Here is a 19,738-nt window from a genome sequence, read left to right on the forward strand (position 1 = left end):
CTCACACTCCCAAGTCCATCTACACCTACCGCGGTAAAGACACACTCACACTCCATCTACACCTACTGCGGTAAAGAGAGACACACACTCACAAGTCCATCTACACCTACTGTGGTAAAGACACACTCACACTCCATCTACACCTACTGTGGTAAAGACACACTCACACTCCATCTACACCTACTGCGGTAAAGACACACTCACACTCCATCTACACCTACTGTGGTAAAGAGACACTCGCACTCCATCTACACCTACTGCGGTAAAGAGACACTCCCACTCCATCTACACCTACTGCGGTAAAGAAACACTCCATCTACACCTACTGCGGTAAAGAGACACTCGCACTCCATCTACACCTACTGCGGTAAAGAAACACTCCATCTACACCTACTGTGGTAAAGACACACTCACACTCCATCTACACCTACTGCGGTAAAGAGACACTCCCACTCCATCCACACCTACTGCGGTAAAGAAACACTCCATCCTTACCTACTGCGGTAAAGAAACACTCCCACTCCATCTACACCTACTGCGGTAAAGAAACACTCACACTCCATCTACACCTACTGCGGTAAAGACACACTCACACTCCATCTACACCTACTGCGGTAAAGAATCACTCACTCCATCTCCACCTACTGCGGTAAAGAATCACTCACACTCCATCTACACCTACTGTGGTAAAGACACACTCCATCTACACCTACTGCGGTAAAGAAACACTCCATCTACACCTACTGCGGTAAAGAGACACTCACACTCCATCTACACCTACTGTGGTAAAGACACACTCACACTCCATCTACACCTACTGCGGTAAAGAGACACTCCCACTCCATCTACACCTACTGCGGTAAAGAAACACTCCATCCTTACCTACTGCGGTAAAGAGACACTCACACTCAATCTACACCTACTGCGGTAAAGAATCACTCACTCCATCTACACCTACTGCGGTAAAGAATCACTCACACTCCATCTACACCTACTGTGGTAAAGACACACTCCATCTACACCTACTGCGGTAAAGACACACTCCATCTACACCTACTGCGGTAAAGACACACTCCATCTACACCTACTGCGGTAAAGACACACTCCATCTACACCTACTGCGGTAAAGACACACTCCATCTACACCTACTGCGGTAAAGACACACTCCATCTACACCTACTGCGGTAAAGACACACTCCATCTACACCTACTGCGGTAAAGACACACTCCATCTACACCTACTGCGGTAAAGACACACTCCATCTACACCTACTGCGGTAAAGACACACTCCATCTACACCTACTGCGGTAAAGACACACTCCATCTACACCTACTGCGGTAAAGACACACTCCATCTACACCTACTGCGGTAAAGACACACTCACACTGCTTTATGTTTGTATAGAATGTAGGAGATGAGAAAAATAATATTCACAGGGCAATACATCTATTTATAATTCTTTTTTTATTCTATATTAGAAGCTTACTATGTGAAAGCAAATTAGGATAACTCTGACTGTGCTGTATGTCTTGATGGTTTCCTTCACTCCCTATCAGGAATCATCCTGGTGGCCGTCAACCCATACAAGCAGCTTCACATCTATGGAGATGCAGTCATCCACGCCTACAGTGGACAGAACATGGGCGATATGGATCCTCACATCTTCGCCGTGGCAGAGGAGGCTTATAAACAGATGGCCAGGTAAAAGTTAGACGGGCCGTCCCCGGGAGAGGGGCTGGTTTTGTGGTAGTAATGCCCCCCCCCCCCCCCCCCCCCCCCCCCCCCGGACCAATGCTATGCTCCTGGAGACAATGGTTCAATCCCTGAGTTGTCCCCCCCCCCCCCCCCACCAACTTCCTATTCTATAGCCTTTAATCTATATTTCCGTCAGCCCTTTGGGCCAATCTGTCAGTATAACTTCTTGGAAATAAGCTCACCTGTCAAATATTCAAAGAATGTGAAATATGCAGTATTCCTACGCAGATATAAACTCAACAACAAAATAAACGTCCTCTCACTGTCAACTGCGTTTATTTTCAGCAAACTTAACGTGTGTAAATATTTGTATGAACATAACAAGATTTAACAACTGACATAAACTGAACAAGTTCCACAGACATGTGTCTAACAGAAATGGAATAATGTGTTCTTGAACAAAAGGGGGGTCAAAATCAAAAGTAACAGTCAGTATCTGGAGTGGCCACCAGCTGCATTAAGTACTGCAGTGCATCTCCTCATGGACTGCACCAGATTAGCCAGTTCTTGCTGTGAGATGTTACCCCACTCTTCCACCAAGGCACCTGTAAATTCCTGGACATTTCTGGGGGGAATGGCCCTAGCCCTCACCCTCCGATCCAACAGGTCCCAAATGTGCTCAATGGGATTGAGATCCGGGCTCTTCGCTGGCCATGGCAGAACACTGACATTCCTGTCTTGCAGGAAATCATGCACAGAACGAGCAGTATGGCTGGTGGCAATTGTCATGCTAGAGGGTCATGTCAGGATGAGCCTGCAGGAAGGGTACCACATGAGGGAGGAGGATGTCTTCCCTGTAATGCACAGCATTGAGATTACCTGCAATGACAACCTCTGTCCGATGATGCTGTGACACACCGCCCCAGACCATGACGGATCTTCCACCTCCATGTTGCTATCCTGTACCTGTCCTGCAGGTGTGATGTTCGGATGTACTGATCCTGTGCAGGTGTTGTTACATGTGGTCTGCTACTACGAGGATGATCCCTGTAGCGCTGTCTCGGGCGTCTCACAGTACGAACATTGCCATTTATTGCCCTGGCCACATCTGCAGTCCTCGTGCCTCCTTGCAGCATGCCTAAGGCACGTTCATGCAGATGAGCAGGGACCCTGGGCATCTTTCTTTTGGTGTTTTTCAGAGTCAGTAGAAAGGCCTCTTTAGTGTCCTAAGTTTTCATAACTGTGACCTTAATTGCCTACCGTCTGTAAACTGTTAGTGTCTTAACGACCGTTCCACAGGTGCATGTTCATTAATTGTTTATGGTTCATTGAACAACCATGGGTAACCAGTGTTTAAAACCCTTTTACAATGAAGATCTGTGAAGTTTATTTTTATTTTTAGGAATTACCTTTGAGGTCGTTTCTCTTTTTAAATATTTTTTAATGAGATAAACATTTTTATTTATTTCCTTTTTTCTCAGGAACAACAAGAACCAGTCGATCATAGTGAGTGGTGAGTCTGGAGCCGGCAAGACCGTGTCTGCTAGATATGCCATGAGGTACTTCGCTATGGTCAGCAAGTCTGGCAGCAAAACACACGTGGAAGACAAAGTTCTGGCATCCAACCCAATAACTGAGGTATGTTTTTAAATACATGTGTCCTAGCAGTGTATGGTCATTACATGTAGCATCACAATATGTGAAGGAGTAATTTGATGTCATCTGTTTCAGTTATGCTTTTAGGGCCCACAGTGTGATCCACGTGATAATCTGTAGGGAAAGGCCCCACAGTGTGATCCACGTGATAATCTGTAGGTAGAGGCCCCACAGTGTGATACACGTGATAATCTGTAGGGAAAGGCCCCACAGTGTGATCCACGTGATAATCTGTAGGTAGAGGCCCCACAGTGTGATACACGTGATAATCTGTAGGTAGAGGCCCCACAGTGTGATACACGTGATAATCTGTAGGTAGAGGCCCCACAGTGTGATACACGTGATAATCTGTAAGTAGAGGCCCCACAGTGTGATAGACGTGATAATCTGTAGGTAGAGGCCCCACAGTGTGATCCACGTGATAATCTGTAGGGAAAGGCCCCACAGTGTGATCCACGTGATAATCTGTAGGTAAAGGCCCCGCAGTGTGATCCACGTGATAATCTGTAGGGAAAGGCCCCGCAGTGTGATCCACGTGATAATCTGTAGGGAAAGGCCCCACAGTGTGATCCACGTGATAATCTGTAGGGAAAGGCCCCACAGTGTGATCCACGTGATAATCTGTAGGGAAAGGCCCCACAGTGTGATCCACGTGATAATCTGTAGGGAAAGGCCCCACAGTGTGATACACTCATGATAATCTGTAGGTAAAGGCCCCACAGTGTGATCCACGTGATAATCTGTAGGGAAAGGCCCCACAGTGTGATAGACGTGATAATCTGTAGGGAAAGGCCCCACAGTGTGATCCACGTGATAATCTGTAGGGAAAGGCCCCACAGTGTGATCCACGTGATAATCTGTAGGGAAAGGCCCCACAGTGTGATCCACGTGATAATCTGTAGGGAAAGGCCCCACAGTGTGATCCACGTGATAATCTGTAGGGAAAGGCCCCACAGTGTGATCCACGTGATAATCTGTAGGGAAAGGCCCCACAGTGTGATAGACGTGATAATCTGTAGGGAAAGGCCCCACAGTGTGATACACGTGATAATCTGTAGGTAGAGGCCCCACAGTGTGATACACGTGATAATCTGTAGGTAAAGGCCCCACAGTGTGATACACGTGATAATCTGTAGGTAGAGGCCCCACAGTGTGATACACGTGATAATCTGTAGGTAAAGGCCCCACAGTGTGATCCACGTGATAATCTGTAGGTAGAGGCCCCACAGTGTGATCCACGTGATAATCTGTAGGTAAAGGCCCCACAGTGTGATACACTCATGATAATCTGTAGGTAAAGGCCCCACAGTGTGATAGACGCATGATAATCTGTAGGTAAAGGCCCCACAGTGTGATAGACGCATGATAATCTGTAGGTAAAGGCCCCACAGTGTGATACACTCATGATAATCTGTAGGTAAAGGCCCCACAGTGTGATACACTCATGATAATCTGTAGGTAAAGGCCCCACAGTGTGATACACGTGATAATCTGTAGGTAAAGGCCCCACAGTGTGATACACGTGATAATCTGTAGTTAAAGGCCCCTTAGTGTGATAGACGCATGATAATCTGTAGGTAAAGGCCCCACAGTGTGATACACTCATGATAATCTGTAGGTAAAGGCCCCACAGTGTGATCCACGTGATAATCTGTAGATAAAGGCCCCACAGTGTGATACACGTGATAATCTGTAGGTAAAGGCCCCACAGTGTGATCCACGTGATAATCTGTAGGTAAAGGCCCCACAGTGTGATACACGTGATAATCTGTAGGTAAAGGCCCCACAGTGTGATCCACGTGATAATCTGTAGATAAAGGGCCCACAGTGTGATCCACGTGATAATCTGTAGGTAAAGGCCCCACAGTGTGATCCACGTGATAATCTGTAGATAAAGGGCCCACAGTGTGATCCACGTGATAATCTGTAGGTAAAGGCCCCACAGTGTGATCCACGTGATAATCTGACAGATCATGTCCAATGTGCCACGGTGTTCCAGGCACAGATTGGCCTCACCAGCCACCGTACTTCTGATACATCTTAATGATACAATCTACAATGTGTTTTGATTAAGCATCAACTATGATGGACAAACTTGTAATGCCAGTTTTTTTTTTGTGTGTCAAGGCTATAGGAAATGCCAAGACGACCAGGAACGACAACAGCAGTCGCTTTGGGAAGTACACAGAGATCAGCTTCGACAGGAGATATCAGATCATCGGGGCCAACATGAGGACATATCTCCTGGAGAAATCTAGAGTGGTTTCCCAGGTCATACATCACATACTTGATTCTCAGATTTGATATGTGGTGTGTAAGGTAGCCTAGCTACTGTATAGTTGAGTCATGTTTACCGTTTGGAAGGCTTCAGTGAGCCACTGCTAGCCTCTGGTTCCAGATCTGTTTGTGTTGTCTTGCCAACTCCTTGCCATGACAACGACCAACACGAACAGATCTTAATCGTTGCATGACTTTTAGACAGTGACGCTCTCTCTTTCTCTTCAGTCCGAGAGCGAGAGAAACTACCACATCTTCTACCAGATGTGTGCCTGTGCAGACCAGCCTGAGTTCAAGAGCCTGAGACTGTGTGAGTGACGGACATTTATTTCACCTGTAATTCTTCAGTTGTCTCCATTGAGATAAAAAAAAAAAAATTAAAAAAATTTTAGATTTAGAAAGAGAGTCCTGTTAAACCCCTGGGGCTTGGCAGTTCTGCTACTGTAGATGGACGATACGGCCCCTAGAGAGAGAGAGGGGGACGGACGATACGGCCCCTAGAGAGAGAGGGGGACGGATGATACGGCCCCTAGAGAGAGAGGGGGACGGATGATACGGCCCCTAGAGAGAGAGGGGGACGGATGATACGGCCCCTAGAGAGAGAGGGGGACGGACGATACGGCCCCTAGAGAGAGAGGGGGACGGACGATACGGCCCCTAGAGAGAGAGGGGGACGGACGATACGGCCCCTAGAGAGAGAGGGGGACGGACGATACGGCCCCTAGAGAGAGAGGGGGACGGATGATACGGCCCCTAGAGAGAGAGGGGGACGGACGATACGGCCCCTAGAGAGAGAGGGGGACGGATGATACGGCCCCTAGAGAGAGAGGGGGACGGATGATACGGCCCCTAGAGAGAGAGGGGGACGGACGATACGGCCCCTAGAGAGAGAGGGGGACGGATGATACGGCCCCTAGAGAGAGAGGGGGACGGACGATACGGCCCCTAGAGAGAGAGGGGGACGGACGATACGGCCCCTAGAGAGAGAGGGGGACGGACGATACGGCCCCTAGAGAGAGAGGGGGACGGACGATACGGCCCCTAGAGAGAGAGGGGGACGGACGATACGGCCCCTAGAGAGAGAGGGGGACGGACGATACGGCCCCTAGAGAGAGAGGGGGACGGACGATACGGCCCCTAGAGAGAGAGGTGGACGGACGATACGGCCCCTAGAGAGAGAGGGGGACGGACGATACGGCCCCTAGAGAGAGAGGGGGACGGACGATACGGCCCCTAGAGAGAGAGGGGGACGGACGATACGGCCCCTAGAGAGAGAGGGGGACGGACGATACGGCCCCTAGAGAGAGAGGGGGACGGACGATACGGCCCCTAGAGAGAGAGGGGGACGGACGATACGGCCCTTAGAGAGAGAGGGGGACGGACGATACGGCCCTTAGAGAGAGAGGGGGACGGATGATACGGCCCCTAGAGAGAGAGGGGGACGGACGATACGGCCCCTGACTAGGCCATGAAAGTCATCATCTCAATTATTATTATTATTATTTATTTATTTATTTATTTTATTTATTTGTCTTTCACCGTTATTCAACCAGATGAGTCAGTAGTTACACTGACATCCTGACAACAGATGAAATAATGTAGGCTCCTGAAGTGTATGGGGTAGGTCAATAACGTGCTAATGGACGTGTGTCTGTGTGCTTGTCTCTCTCCAGTGAGGGCAGATGAGTTCAGGTACACCAGTATGGGAGGGGAGACTGCTATCGAGGGCGTGGACGATAGGAAGGACATGGAGGAGACGCGCAGGACCTTCTCTCTGTTGGGTGAGAGACATCGCTCTGTTCTTCGCTCTGCAGGCCGACATCACTGTAGGCCAACATCACTGTTCGTCGCTCTGTAGGTCGACGTCGCTCTGTAGGTCGACGTCGCTCTGTAGGTCGACGTCGCTCTGTAGGTCGACGTCGCTCTGTAGGTCGACGTCGCTCTGTAGGTCGACGTCGCTCTTTAGGTCGACGTCGCTCTGTAGGTCGACGTCGCTCTGTAGGTCGACGTCGCTCTGTAGGTCGACGTCGCTCTGTAGGTCGACGTCGCTCTGTAGGTCGATGTCGCTCTGTTCATCGCTCTGTAGGTCGACGTCGCTCTGTAGGTCGACGTCGCTCTGTTCATCGCTCTGTAGGTCGACTTCGCTCTGTAGGTCGACGTCGCTCTGTTCATCGCTCTGTAGGTCGACGTCGCTCTGTAGGTCGATGTCGCTCTGTTCATCGCTCTGTAGGTCGACGTCGCTCTGTAGGTCGACGTCGCTCTGTAGGTCGACGTCGCTCTGTAGGTCGACGTCGCTCTGTTCATCGCTCTGTAGGTCGACGTCGCTCTGTAGGTCGACGTCGCTCTGTTCATCGCTCTGTAGGTCGACGTCGCTCTGTAGGTCGACGTCGCTCTGTTCATCGCTCTGTAGGTCGACGTCGCTCTGTAGGTCGCTCTGTAGGTCGACGTCGCTCTGTTCATCGCTCTGTAGGCCGACGTCGCTCTGTTCGTCACTCTGTAGGTCAACTTACTGCTCAGATCAACATGTACTGTTATCAGACATTTGTTTGATGACCATGCATTTGTAGTTGGGGACCTAATATTGCAGAATATTTTGCTTGCAGGGATCGTGGTTGTTTACTTAATAAATGAAGTTGACTGAACGGATTGTAAGTGTCTCTGGATAAGAGCGGATATTAAATTACTAAAATATCAATGGATTTCTTTAACTCGCTATTCACCTAGGTATGTCTGCAGGATGCAGTGTTATTCCCCTGTCTTATGTATGGGTTATGAAGTCCTTATGTAGGTATGTCTGCAGAATGCAGTATTATTCCCCTGTCTTATGTATGGGTTATGAATGTGTTATGAAGTCCTTATGTAGGTAAGTCTGCAGGATGCAGTGTTATTCCCCTGTCTTATGTATGGGTTATGAAGTCCTTATGTAGGTATGTCTGCAGAATGCAGTATTATTCCCCTGTCTTATGTATGGGTTATGAATGTGTTATGAAGTCCTTATGTAGGTAAGTCTGCAGGATGCAGTGTTATTCCCCTGTCTTATGTATGGGTTATGAAGTCCTTATGTAGGTATGTCTGCAGAATGCAGTATTATTCCCCTGTCTTATGTATGGGTTATGAATGTGTTATGAAGTCCTTATGTAGTCGAGTCTGCAGAATGCAGTGTTATTCCCCTGTCTTATGTATGGGTTATGAATGTGTTATGAAGTCCTTATGTAGTCGAGTCTGCAGGATGCAGTGTTATTCCCCTGACCGTCCTCTGTCCTCCCTGTAGGGTTAACCAAGGACTTCCAGGCTGATGTGTTCAAGGTGCTGGCTGGGATTCTACACCTGGGGAATGTGGCGATCAGAAACGTTGGATCAGACAGGTCATCAATTAGTGTAAGTCTACCTTACGTTTCTCCTGGGAAAACATTGGCTTGATATGTGTATGTGGCCGAGTGGAAATCCAACCCGGTGTGAACTCACAACCCTTTATACCAACCGGTCGATCACCGTCGCCTTCTTGATCTCCAAGGCATTTCTAGTCGATCCCAAACATTGCTGTAAAAAAAAAAAAAAAGATAAATCCTTGTGTTTGTATTTTTTTATTAGTCTCGCGCCAGGTGGGCAAACTGTTGCATTTCATGTGTCTGAAGGTGCAAACTATGCCTTCCCATTGGGCCTGGAGAGGAAATCAATCAAGTGCACTATGCTTACCGCCGGCCAATTAGAATGCTCAGATGACTGCATGTCTGCAGTAAAGAAAGATACGGCAAACTTGATACTTGCATGTTCTTCCTATTTCCACTCAGCGCTACAACCAGCACTGCAGCAGTAATGAATGAGGAGGAAAGTGTATCTATAGGCCTTGTTATTATTATTATTCTTATTATTAGCGGCTTGGGTCATTTTTTAATATCAAGGAATATTTAACCTTCTCTGTTCATATGAGTAACGACATTAATTTTTGCATGAGGCAGAAATAATGCGGTGCGACTTGAGTTTCGCCATCAGCTGGAAGACAGTGTCTCTTTTTGGTCAGAGTCAGTGGAGGAAAGGGAGAGCGGAGGGATGTAGAGAGACGGACCCTCAGTCTGCTGCTCTCTCCCTCTGCTGAGACGGACCCTCAGTCTGCTGCTCTCTCCCTCTGCTGAGACGGACCCTCAGCCTGCTGCTCTCTCCCTCTGCTGAGACGGACCCTCAGTCTGCTGCTCTCTCCCTCTGCTGAGACTGACCCTCAGTCTGCTGCTCTCTCCCTCTGCTGAGACGGACCCTCAGTCTGCTGCTCTCTCCCTCTGCTGAGACGGACCCTCAGTCTGCTGCTCTCTCCCTCTGCTGAGACGGACCCTCAGTCTGCTGCTCTCTCCCTCTGCTGAGACGGACCCTCAGTCTGCTGCTCTCTCCCTCTGCTGAGACGGACCCTCAGTCTGCTGCTCTCTCCCTCTGCTGAGACGGACCCTCAGTCTGCTGCTCTCTCCCTCTGCTGAGACGGACCCTCAGTCTGCTGCTCTCTCCCTCTGCTGAGACGGACCCTCAGTCTGCTGCTCTCTCCCTCTGCTGAGACGGACCCTCAGTCTGCTGCTCTCTCCCTCTGCTGAGACGGACCCTCAGTCTGCTGCTCTCTCCCTCTGCTGAGACGGACCCTCAGTCTGCTGCTCTCTCCCTCTGCTGAGACGGACCCTCAGTCTGCTGCTCTCTCCCTCTGCTGAGACGGACCCTCAGTCTGCTGCTCTCTCCCTCTGCTGAGACGGACCCTCAGTCTGCTGCTCTCTCCCTCTGCTGAGACGGACCCTCAGTCTGCTGCTCTCTCCCTCTGCTGAGACTGACCCTCAGTCTGCTGCTCTCTCCCTCAGATACAGGCACCATCAGCCTAGTAAAATAAAAAGCTAATTATTTTAAATGTCTGCTCACTCAGCTGTGCCTCACAAGTAATACAACAACAAATCTATTACTGGTGTGATCATATATCCTACCTCAATATTTAGAAATATATTTGGGGAAAAATGTCCCGAACAACAATACATTGGCAGGTAAATTCAAGCAAAGCCAGTATGTGGTGTTATTGTATTGAGCCTATAGCTTACTGCACAAACCTCATTGCTACAGAACGGTTTTTAATTGGTTAATGTTTCATAGGCTTACATTTACAAGTCATGTTAATAAACAAAATCAGAGTAGTAGATCTCAGCTTGCATTTTGACTCAGAAAGTGATCTTGACTCAGAAAAGTTTGATGACCATCTACAAATATCAAGGAAATTCTTTATTAGCTGAAAACCAACCCTCTCCCTCCCCTTCCTTTCCTGCCCTCCCTCCCTCTCCATCTCTCCCCTTCCTCTCCATCTCTCCCTTCCCTTTCCTGCCCTCCCTCCATCTCTCCCTTCCTTTCCTGCCCTCCCTCCCTCTCCATCCCTCCCTTCCTCTCCATCTCTCCCTTCCCTTTCCTGCCCTCCCTCCTCTCCATCTCTCCCCTCCCTCTCTTCCCTCTCCCTCCCTCTCTTCCCTCTCCCTCCCTCCCTCCCTCTCCATCTCTCCCCTCCCTCTCTTCCCTCTCCCTCCCTCCCTTCCTCTCCATCTCTCTCTCCCTCCCTCCATCTCTCCCTTCCCTCTCTTCCCTCTCCCTCCCTTCCTCTCCATCTCTCCCTTCCCTTTCCTGCCCTCCTTCCTCTCCATCTCTCCCTTCCCTTTCCTGCCCTCCCTCCTCTCCATCTCTCCCTTCCCTTTCCTGTCCTCCCTGCTCTCCATCTCTCCCTTCCCTTTCCTACCCTCCCTCCTCGCCCTCCCCTCCCTTCCCTCTCTCTCCCTCCCTTTCCTGCCCTCCCTTCCCTCCCCTCTCCCTCCCTCCCCTTCCTCCTTCCCCTCCACTCCCTCCCTCCCTCTGCATCCCTCCCTCCCTCTGCATCCCTCCCTCCCTCTGCATCCCTCCCTCTGCATCCCTCCCTCCCTCTGCATCCCTCCCTCCCTCTGCATCCCTCCCTCCCTCTCCCTCTCTCCCTCCCCTCTCGCACCCTCCCATCCCTCCCTCCCTCTCTCCCTCCCCCCCTCCAGTCCAGTGATCCCCACATAGCAGCCTTTTGCGACCTTCTCGGGGTCAGTCCTGACGGTGTTACCCGTTGGCTGTGCCACCGCCGGTTCGTCATGGTGGCAGAGACGGTGGTGAAGCCAGTAACCAGCAAGCGGGCGGTGAACGCCAGAGACGCCCTCGCCAAGCAGATCTACGCCCACCTGTTCGACTGCGTCATCCAGAAGATCAACGCAGCGCTGCAGGTCCCGGGGAAACAGCACTCCTTCATAGGTGTCCTGGATATCTATGGGTAATGTGTGAATACGTGACGTTACAACGGAGTCGTTTTAGCAGACACTTTTATTCACGACGATATTTTAAGTGCATTCAACTAAAGTGAGATAAATCGACCACGTGCAATATCACGATCGGATTAAAACCTTCTTTGAAAATACATTTGTGTCGGTTATATTAACAGTAGGATAGTTGTACTGCATATTAACTGTAGGATAGTTGTACTGTATAGTGTACTGTATATTAACTGTAGGATAGTTGTACTGCATAGTGTACTGTATATTAACAGTAGGATAGTTGTACTGCATAGTGTACTGCATATTAACAGTAGGATAGTTGTACTGCATATAAACTGTAGGATAGTTGTACTGCATAGTGTACTGCATATTAACAGTAGGATAGTTGTACTGCATAGTGTACTGCATATTAACTGTAGGATAGTTGTACTGCATAGTGTACTGTATATTAACAGTAGGATAGTTGTACTGCATAGTGTACTGCATATTAACAGTAGGATAGTTGTACTGCATATAAACTGTAGGATAGTTGTACTGCATAGTGTACTGCATATTAACTGTAGGATAGTTGTACTGCATAGTGTACTGTATATTAACAGTAGGATAGTTGTACTGCATAGTGTACTGTATATTAACAGTAGGATAGTTGTACTGCATAGTGTACTGCATATTAACAGTAGGATAGTTGTACTGCATATTAACAGTAGGATAGTTGTACTGCATATTAACTGTAGGATAGTTGTACTGCATAGTGTACTGTATATTAACAGTAGGATAGTTGTACTGTATATTAACAGTAGGATAGTTGTACTGCATAGTGTACTGTATATTAACAGTAGGATAGTTGTACTGCATAGTGTACTGCATATTAACAGTAGGATAGTTGTACTGCATAGTGTACTGCATATTAACAGTAGGATAGTTGTACTGCATATTAACAGTAGGATAGTTGTACTGCATAGTGTACTGCATATTAACAGTAGGATAGTTGTACTGCATAGTGTACTGCATATTAACAGTAGGATAGTTGTACTGCATAGTGTACTGCATATTAACTGTAGGATAGTTGTACTGTATAGTGTACTGCATATTAACTGTAGGATAGTTGTACTGCATAGTGTACTGCATATTAACAGTAGGATAGTTGTACTGCATATTAACTGTAGGATAGTTGTACTGCATATAAACTGTAGGATAGTTGTACTGCATATAAACTGTAGGATAGTTGTACTGCATATAAACTGTAGGATAGTTGTACTGCATAGTGTACTGCATATTAACTGTAGGATAGTTGTACTGCATAGTGTACTGTATATTAACAGTAGGATAGTTGTACTGCATAGTGTACTGTATATTAACAGTAGGATAGTTGTACTGCATAGTGTACTGCATATTAACAGTAGGATAGTTGTACTGCATAGTGTACTGTATATTAACAGTAGGATAGTTGTACTGCATAGTGTACTGCATATTAACAGTAGGATAGTTGTACTGCATATTAACTGTAGGGTAGTTGTACTGCATAGTGTACTGTATATTAACAGTAGGATAGTTGTACTGTATATTAACAGTAGGATAGTTGTACTGCATAGTGTACTGTAAATTAACAGTAGGATAGTTGTACTGCATAGTGTACTGCATATTAACAGTAGGATAGTTGTACTGCATAGTGTACTGCATATTAACAGTAGGATAGTTGTACTGCATAGTGTACTGCATATTAACAGTAGGATAGTTGTACTGCATATAAACTGTAGGATAGTTGTACTGCATATAAACTGTAGGATAGTTGTACTGCATATTAACAGTAGGATAGTTGTACTGTATATTAACAGTAGGATAGTTGTACTGCATAGTGTACTGCATATTAACTGTAGGATAGTTGTACTGCATAGTGTACTGTATATTAACAGTAGGATAGTTGTACTGCATAGTGTACTGCATATTAACTGTAGGATAGTTGTACTGAATAGTAACTGTAGGATAGTTGTACTGCATAGTGTACTGCATATTAACAGTAGGATAGTTGTACTGCATAGTGTACTGTATATTAACAGTAGGATAGTTGTACTGCATAGTGTACTGTATATTAACAGTAGGATAGTTGTACTGCATAGTGTACTGTATAGTAACAGTAGGATAGTTGTACTGCATAGTGTACTGCATATTAACTGTAGGATAGTTGTACTGCATAGTGTACTGTAGGATAGTTGTACTGCATAGTGTACTGTATATTAACAGTAGGATAGTTGTACTGCATAGTGTACTGTATATTAACAGTAGGATAGTTGTACTGCATAGTGTACTGTATATTAACAGTAGGATAGTTGTACTGCATAGTGTACTGTAGGATAGTTGTACTGCATAGTGTACTGCATATTAACAGTAGGATAGTTGTACTGCATAGTGTACTGTAGGATAGTTGTACTGCATAGTGTACTGTAGGATAGTTGTACTGCATATTGTATTCATCATCATATATGTTATTTTCACTCCATTTTGGCACCTCTTTCCTCCTGTTTTTCCAGCTTTGAAACATTTGACATCAACAGTTTTGAACAGTTTTGCATCAACTACGCCAACGAGAAACTGCAACAACAGTTCAACTTGGTATGTATTCTCTAGTGACACAGACTCCAGCAGCTACAGCCACTCGATGTGGCATTGGGTTCTGGGATTACGAAGTCTGCAATGTCTCTTATTCGCAATTGTGGTGAAAGCAATACACTTGTTTCACTGAAAGGTTGTAACAACTAAGATATATATTTTCTGCTGTTTCCTGTATCAGCATGTGTTCAAGCTGGAGCAGGAGGAGTACATGAAGGAGGATATTCCCTGGACTCTGATAGACTTCTATGACAATCAGCCGGTCATTGACCTGATTGAAGCTAAGATGGGCATCCTGGACCTTCTAGATGAAGAATGTCTGGTGAGACCAATTTATGTATTTAACAAGGATGTGTATAGTTTTTTTTTGTATGACAGGACAGTGTGAAATATAAAATGGATAATTAACTCGGGGGGGGTCTATGCATTGTATGGAAAATAAATGAACGACGTGGAAGGTGTGTTCCACGACGCGCTTAGTGGAGTAGGGAAAACTGACCTTCCACGGAGTGGCATTATTTTCCCACAGAACGAATAGAGACCCGAGTTGATTATCCCTTTAATACCATGGCTATAATTAAACACATTTACCTCTAGAAATATGTTAATTTGCAGGTAGAAATGTGTTCAACAGCCACTGAAGTAGCTAGCATGTTTACTAGATAGCTACAGTAGTTGCCGTGGTGACCAAACAGACTTGCTATAGCTCAGCTAACCAAACCATCGGTCCTAGCTTACCGTTATAAAAATCTAAGTCAACAAAAAATGTTTTCATTTCGACTTTTACTTTCAAAAGCAGCTCAAACAAAGGACATGTGAGAATGAACTAAAGCCATTTAATTCTACCGTGTAAATATCACATTTGAGTTGGTCACATACAAGTGTTAAGCAGATGTTATTGTGGGTGTAGCAAAATGCTTGTGTTTCTAGCGCCAACAGTGCAGTAATATCTCTAACAAGTAATATCAAACAATGCACACAATCTAAAGTAAAGGAAGGGAATTAAGAATATATAGATATTTGGATGAGCAACGTCAGAGCGGCATAGACTAAGATACAGTAGAATAGGACAGAATACAGTATATACATATGAGATGAGTAATACATAGACTAAGATACAGTAGAATAGGACAGAATACAGTATATACATATGAGATGAGTAATACATAGACTAAGATACAGTAGAATAGGACAGAATACAGTATATACATATGAGATGAGTAATGCATAGACTAAGATACAGTAGAATAGGACAGAATACAGTATATACATATGAGATGAGTAATACATAGACTAAGATACAGTAGAATAGGACAGAATACAGTATATACATATGAGATGAGTAATGCATAGACTAAGATACAGTAGAATAGGACAGAATACAGTATATACATATGAGATGAGTAATGCATAGACTAAGATACAGTAGAATAGGACAGAATACAGTATATACATATGAGATGAGTAATGCATAGACTAAGATACAGTAGAATAGGACAGAATACAGTATATACATATGAGATGAGTAATACATAGACTAAGATACAGTAGAATAGGACAGAATACAGTATATACATATGAGATGAGTAGCAGTATGGAAACATTCTTAAAGTGACTGGTGATACAATTATTAAAGTGGCCAGTGATTTCAAGTCCATGTATATTGGGCAGCAGCCTCTAATGTGCTAGTGATGGCTGTTTAACAATCTGATGGCCTTGAGATAGAAGCTGTTTTTCAGTCTCTCGGTCCCTGCTTTGATGCACCTGTACTGACCTCTCCTTCTGGATGATAGCGGGGTGAACAGGCAGTGGCTCAGGGTGGTTGTTGTCCTTGATGATCTTTTTGGCCTTCCTGTGACAACGGGTGATGTAGGTGTCCTGGAGGGCAGATAGTTTGCCCCCGGTGATGCGTTGTGCACCACCCTCTGGAGAGCCCTGCGGTTGCGGGCGGTGTAGTTGCCGTACCAGGCGGTGATACAGCCCAACAGGATTTTCTCGATTTGTAAACGTTTGGCCACCTGGGGTCAGCCCGTCAGGAATTCCAGGACCCAGTTGCACAGGGTGGGGTTCAGACCCAGGGTCTCCAGCTTAATGATGAGCTTGGAGGGTACTATGGTGTTGAAGGCTGAGCTATAGTCAATCAACAGCATTCTTACATAGGTATTCCTCTTGTCCAGATGGGATAGGGCAGTGCGATGTCGATTGCATCGTCTGTGGATCTATTGGGGTGGGTCTAGGGTGTCCGGTAGGGTGGAGGTGATATGATCCTTGACTAGTCTCTCAAAGCACTTCATGATGACAGAAGTGAGTGCTACGGGGCGATAGTCATTTAGTTCTACGGTACAGGAACAGTGGTGGCCATCTTGAAGCATGTGGGGACAGCAGACTGGGATAGGGAGAGAGGGAATATGTCTGTAAACACTCCAGCCAGCTGGTCTGTGCATGCTCTGAGGACGCGGCTAGGAATGCCGTCTGGGCCAGCAGCCTTGCGAGGGTTAACACGTTTAAATGTCTTACTCACATCGTCCACAGTCCTTGGGAGCGGGCACTGTGTTATCCTCAAAGCGGGTGAAGAAGGCGTTTAGCTTGTCTGGAAGCAAGACGTCGATGTCCTCGACGTGGCTGGTTTTCCCTTTGTAGTCCGTGATTGTCTATAGACCTTGCCAAATACGTCTAGTGTCTGAGCCGTTGAACTGCGACTCCACTTTGTCTCTGTACTGACATTTTGTCTGTTTGATTGCCTTGCGGAGGGAATAACTACACTGTTTGTATTCAACCATATTCCCAGTCACCATGCTGTGGTTAAATGCGCTGGTTCGCGCTTTCAGTTTTGCACGAATGTTGCCATATGTCCACGGTTTCTGGTTTAGGTAGGTTTTAATAGTCACAGTGGGTACAACATCTCCTATACACTCCCTGATAAACTCCGTCACCATTTATCAGGAATAAATATACCATGCGTTATAGGGAAATTATGCACGCTCTAGAATGCCCTTCAAGCCAATCAGAAACAAGTATTCAACAATGCCATGGTATAATTAAGTTTCTCTCTCTCTCTGTTTCTCTCTCTCTCTGTTTCTCTCTGTCTCTCTCTTTCTCTCTCCAGTTCCCCCAGGGTACAGATCAGAACTGGCTTCAGAAGCTGTATAACTACCTGGCTGACAACCCTCTGTTTGAGAAGCCCAGGATGTCTAACGAAGCCTTCATCATCCAACACTTTGCTGACAAGGTACAGTCACACTCCATGTCCCTTTTCTATTACAGTGGAACTTAGCAGGGTTGGACTGAATTCCATTTCAACTCAGTCATTTCAGGAAGCAATTGGAATGTCAGTTTACTTCCTGAAGTGACTACATTTCAATGGAATTCACCTCTGCTCATTTTACATCCAATTTATTATGTTTTTATATATATATATATATATTTTTCATTCATTTGTAAAGGAAAAAATAATTTTTTGGTTCACCAATTACATACCTCAAATCTGTGTCTTTGCTTTGAAAATCTGTGTTGTGCCAATACAGGTAGAATATCAGTGCTGGGGCTTTCTAGAGAAGAACAGAGACACACTGTATGAAGAGCTGATAGACACCATGAGAACCAGTAAGGTATGGACTGACCTCTCCTTTTCAGTGTGTTTCTTAACATGCTGATAGACACCATGAGAACCAGTAAGGTATGGACTGACCTCTCCTTCTCAGTGTGTTTCTTAACATGCTGATAGACACCATGAGAACCAGTAAGGTATGGACTGACCTCTCCTTCTCAGTGTGTTTCTTAACATGCTGATAGACACCATGAGAACCAGTAAGGTATGGACTGACCTCTCCTTCTCAGTGTGTTTCTTAACATGCTGATAGACACCATGAGAACCAGTAAGGTATGGACTGACCTCTCCTTCTCAGTGTGTTTCTTAACATGCTGATAGACACCATGAGAACCAGTAAGGTATGGACTGACCTCTCCTTCTCAGTGTGTTTCTTAACATGCTGATAGACACCATGAGAACCAGTAAGGTATGGACTGACCTCTCCTTCTCAGTGTGTTTCTTAACATGCTGATAGACACCATGAGAACCAGTAAGGTATGGACTGACCTCTCCTTCTCAGTGTGTTTCTTAACATGCTGATAGACACCATGAGAACCAGTAAGGTATGGACTGACCTCTCCTTCTCAGTGTGTTTCTTAACATGCTGATAGACACCATGAGAACCAGTAAGGTATGGACTGACCTCTCCTTCTCAGTGTGTTTCTTAACATGCTGATAGACACCATGAGAACCAGTAAGGTATGGACTGACCTCTCCTTCTCAGTGTGTTTCTTAACATGCTGATAGACACCATGAGAACCAGTAAGGTATGGACTGACCTCTCCTTCTCAGTGTGTTTCTTAACATGCTGATAGACACCATGAGAACCAGTAAGGTATGGACTGACCTCTCCTTCTCAGTGTGTTTCTTAACATGCTGATAGACACCATGAGAACCAGTAAGGTCTGCACTGACCTCTCCTTCTCAGTGTGTTTCTTAACATGCTGATAGACACCATGAGAACCAGTAAGGTATGGACTGACCTCTCCTTCTCAGTGTGTTTCTTAACATGCTGATAGACACCATGAGAACCAGTAAGGTATGGACTGACCTCTCCTTCTCAGTGTGTTTCTTAACTTAGCTTATTACATTTTTAGTTGTATTTATTGAACCTTTTTTGATAGGGAAGACTTATTTAGACCGAAGTCTCTTTTCCAAATGGGTCCTGTATAATACAATATAAAATGCACATTGAACACGCACAAAAAACTATATATATATATATATATATATATATATATATATATATATATATATATATATATATATATATATATATATATATATATATATATATATATATAATATTACACACACACTTAAGGGAACACTTAAACAACACAATGTAACTCCAAGTCAATCACACTTCTGTGAAATCAAACTGTCCACTTAGGAAGCAACACTGATTGACAATAAATGTCACATGCTGTTGTGCAAATGGAATAGACAACAGGTGGAAATTATAGGCAATTAGCAAGACACCCCCAATAAAGGAGTGGTTCTGCAGGTGGTGACCACAGACCACTTCTCAGTTCCTATGCTTCCTGTTCTCCCAATTAAAAAGATGAGGCCTGTAATTTTCATCATAGGTACACTTCAACCATGACAGACAAAATGA

General features: G+C 45.6%; 1 protein-coding gene across 3 annotated transcripts in view; it reads left to right on the plus strand.

Moving 5' to 3' along the window:
• The window catches only part of LOC109880178 (unconventional myosin-Vc), a 51,061-nt gene that overhangs the window by 3,854 nt on the left and 27,469 nt on the right, over window positions 1-19,738 (plus strand). For all 3 annotated transcript variants that reach the window (XM_031801526.1, XM_031801527.1, XM_031801528.1), the window contains exons 4-14: window positions 1,560-1,704; window positions 3,180-3,336; window positions 5,482-5,625; window positions 5,860-5,941; window positions 7,305-7,412; window positions 8,903-9,009; window positions 11,658-11,923; window positions 14,453-14,534; window positions 14,713-14,853; window positions 17,638-17,760; window positions 18,056-18,139. In XM_031801526.1, coding sequence (XP_031657386.1) covers window positions 1,560-1,704; window positions 3,180-3,336; window positions 5,482-5,625; window positions 5,860-5,941; window positions 7,305-7,412; window positions 8,903-9,009; window positions 11,658-11,923; window positions 14,453-14,534; window positions 14,713-14,853; window positions 17,638-17,760; window positions 18,056-18,139 — 1,439 coding nt within the window. The remainder of the gene's footprint in view (window positions 1-1,559; window positions 1,705-3,179; window positions 3,337-5,481; window positions 5,626-5,859; window positions 5,942-7,304; window positions 7,413-8,902; window positions 9,010-11,657; window positions 11,924-14,452; window positions 14,535-14,712; window positions 14,854-17,637; window positions 17,761-18,055; window positions 18,140-19,738) is intronic.

The sequence above is a fragment of the Oncorhynchus kisutch genome, linkage group LG22, assembly GCF_002021735.2.
Source record: "Oncorhynchus kisutch isolate 150728-3 linkage group LG22, Okis_V2, whole genome shotgun sequence".
Lineage (NCBI taxonomy): Eukaryota > Metazoa > Chordata > Actinopteri > Salmoniformes > Salmonidae > Oncorhynchus > Oncorhynchus kisutch.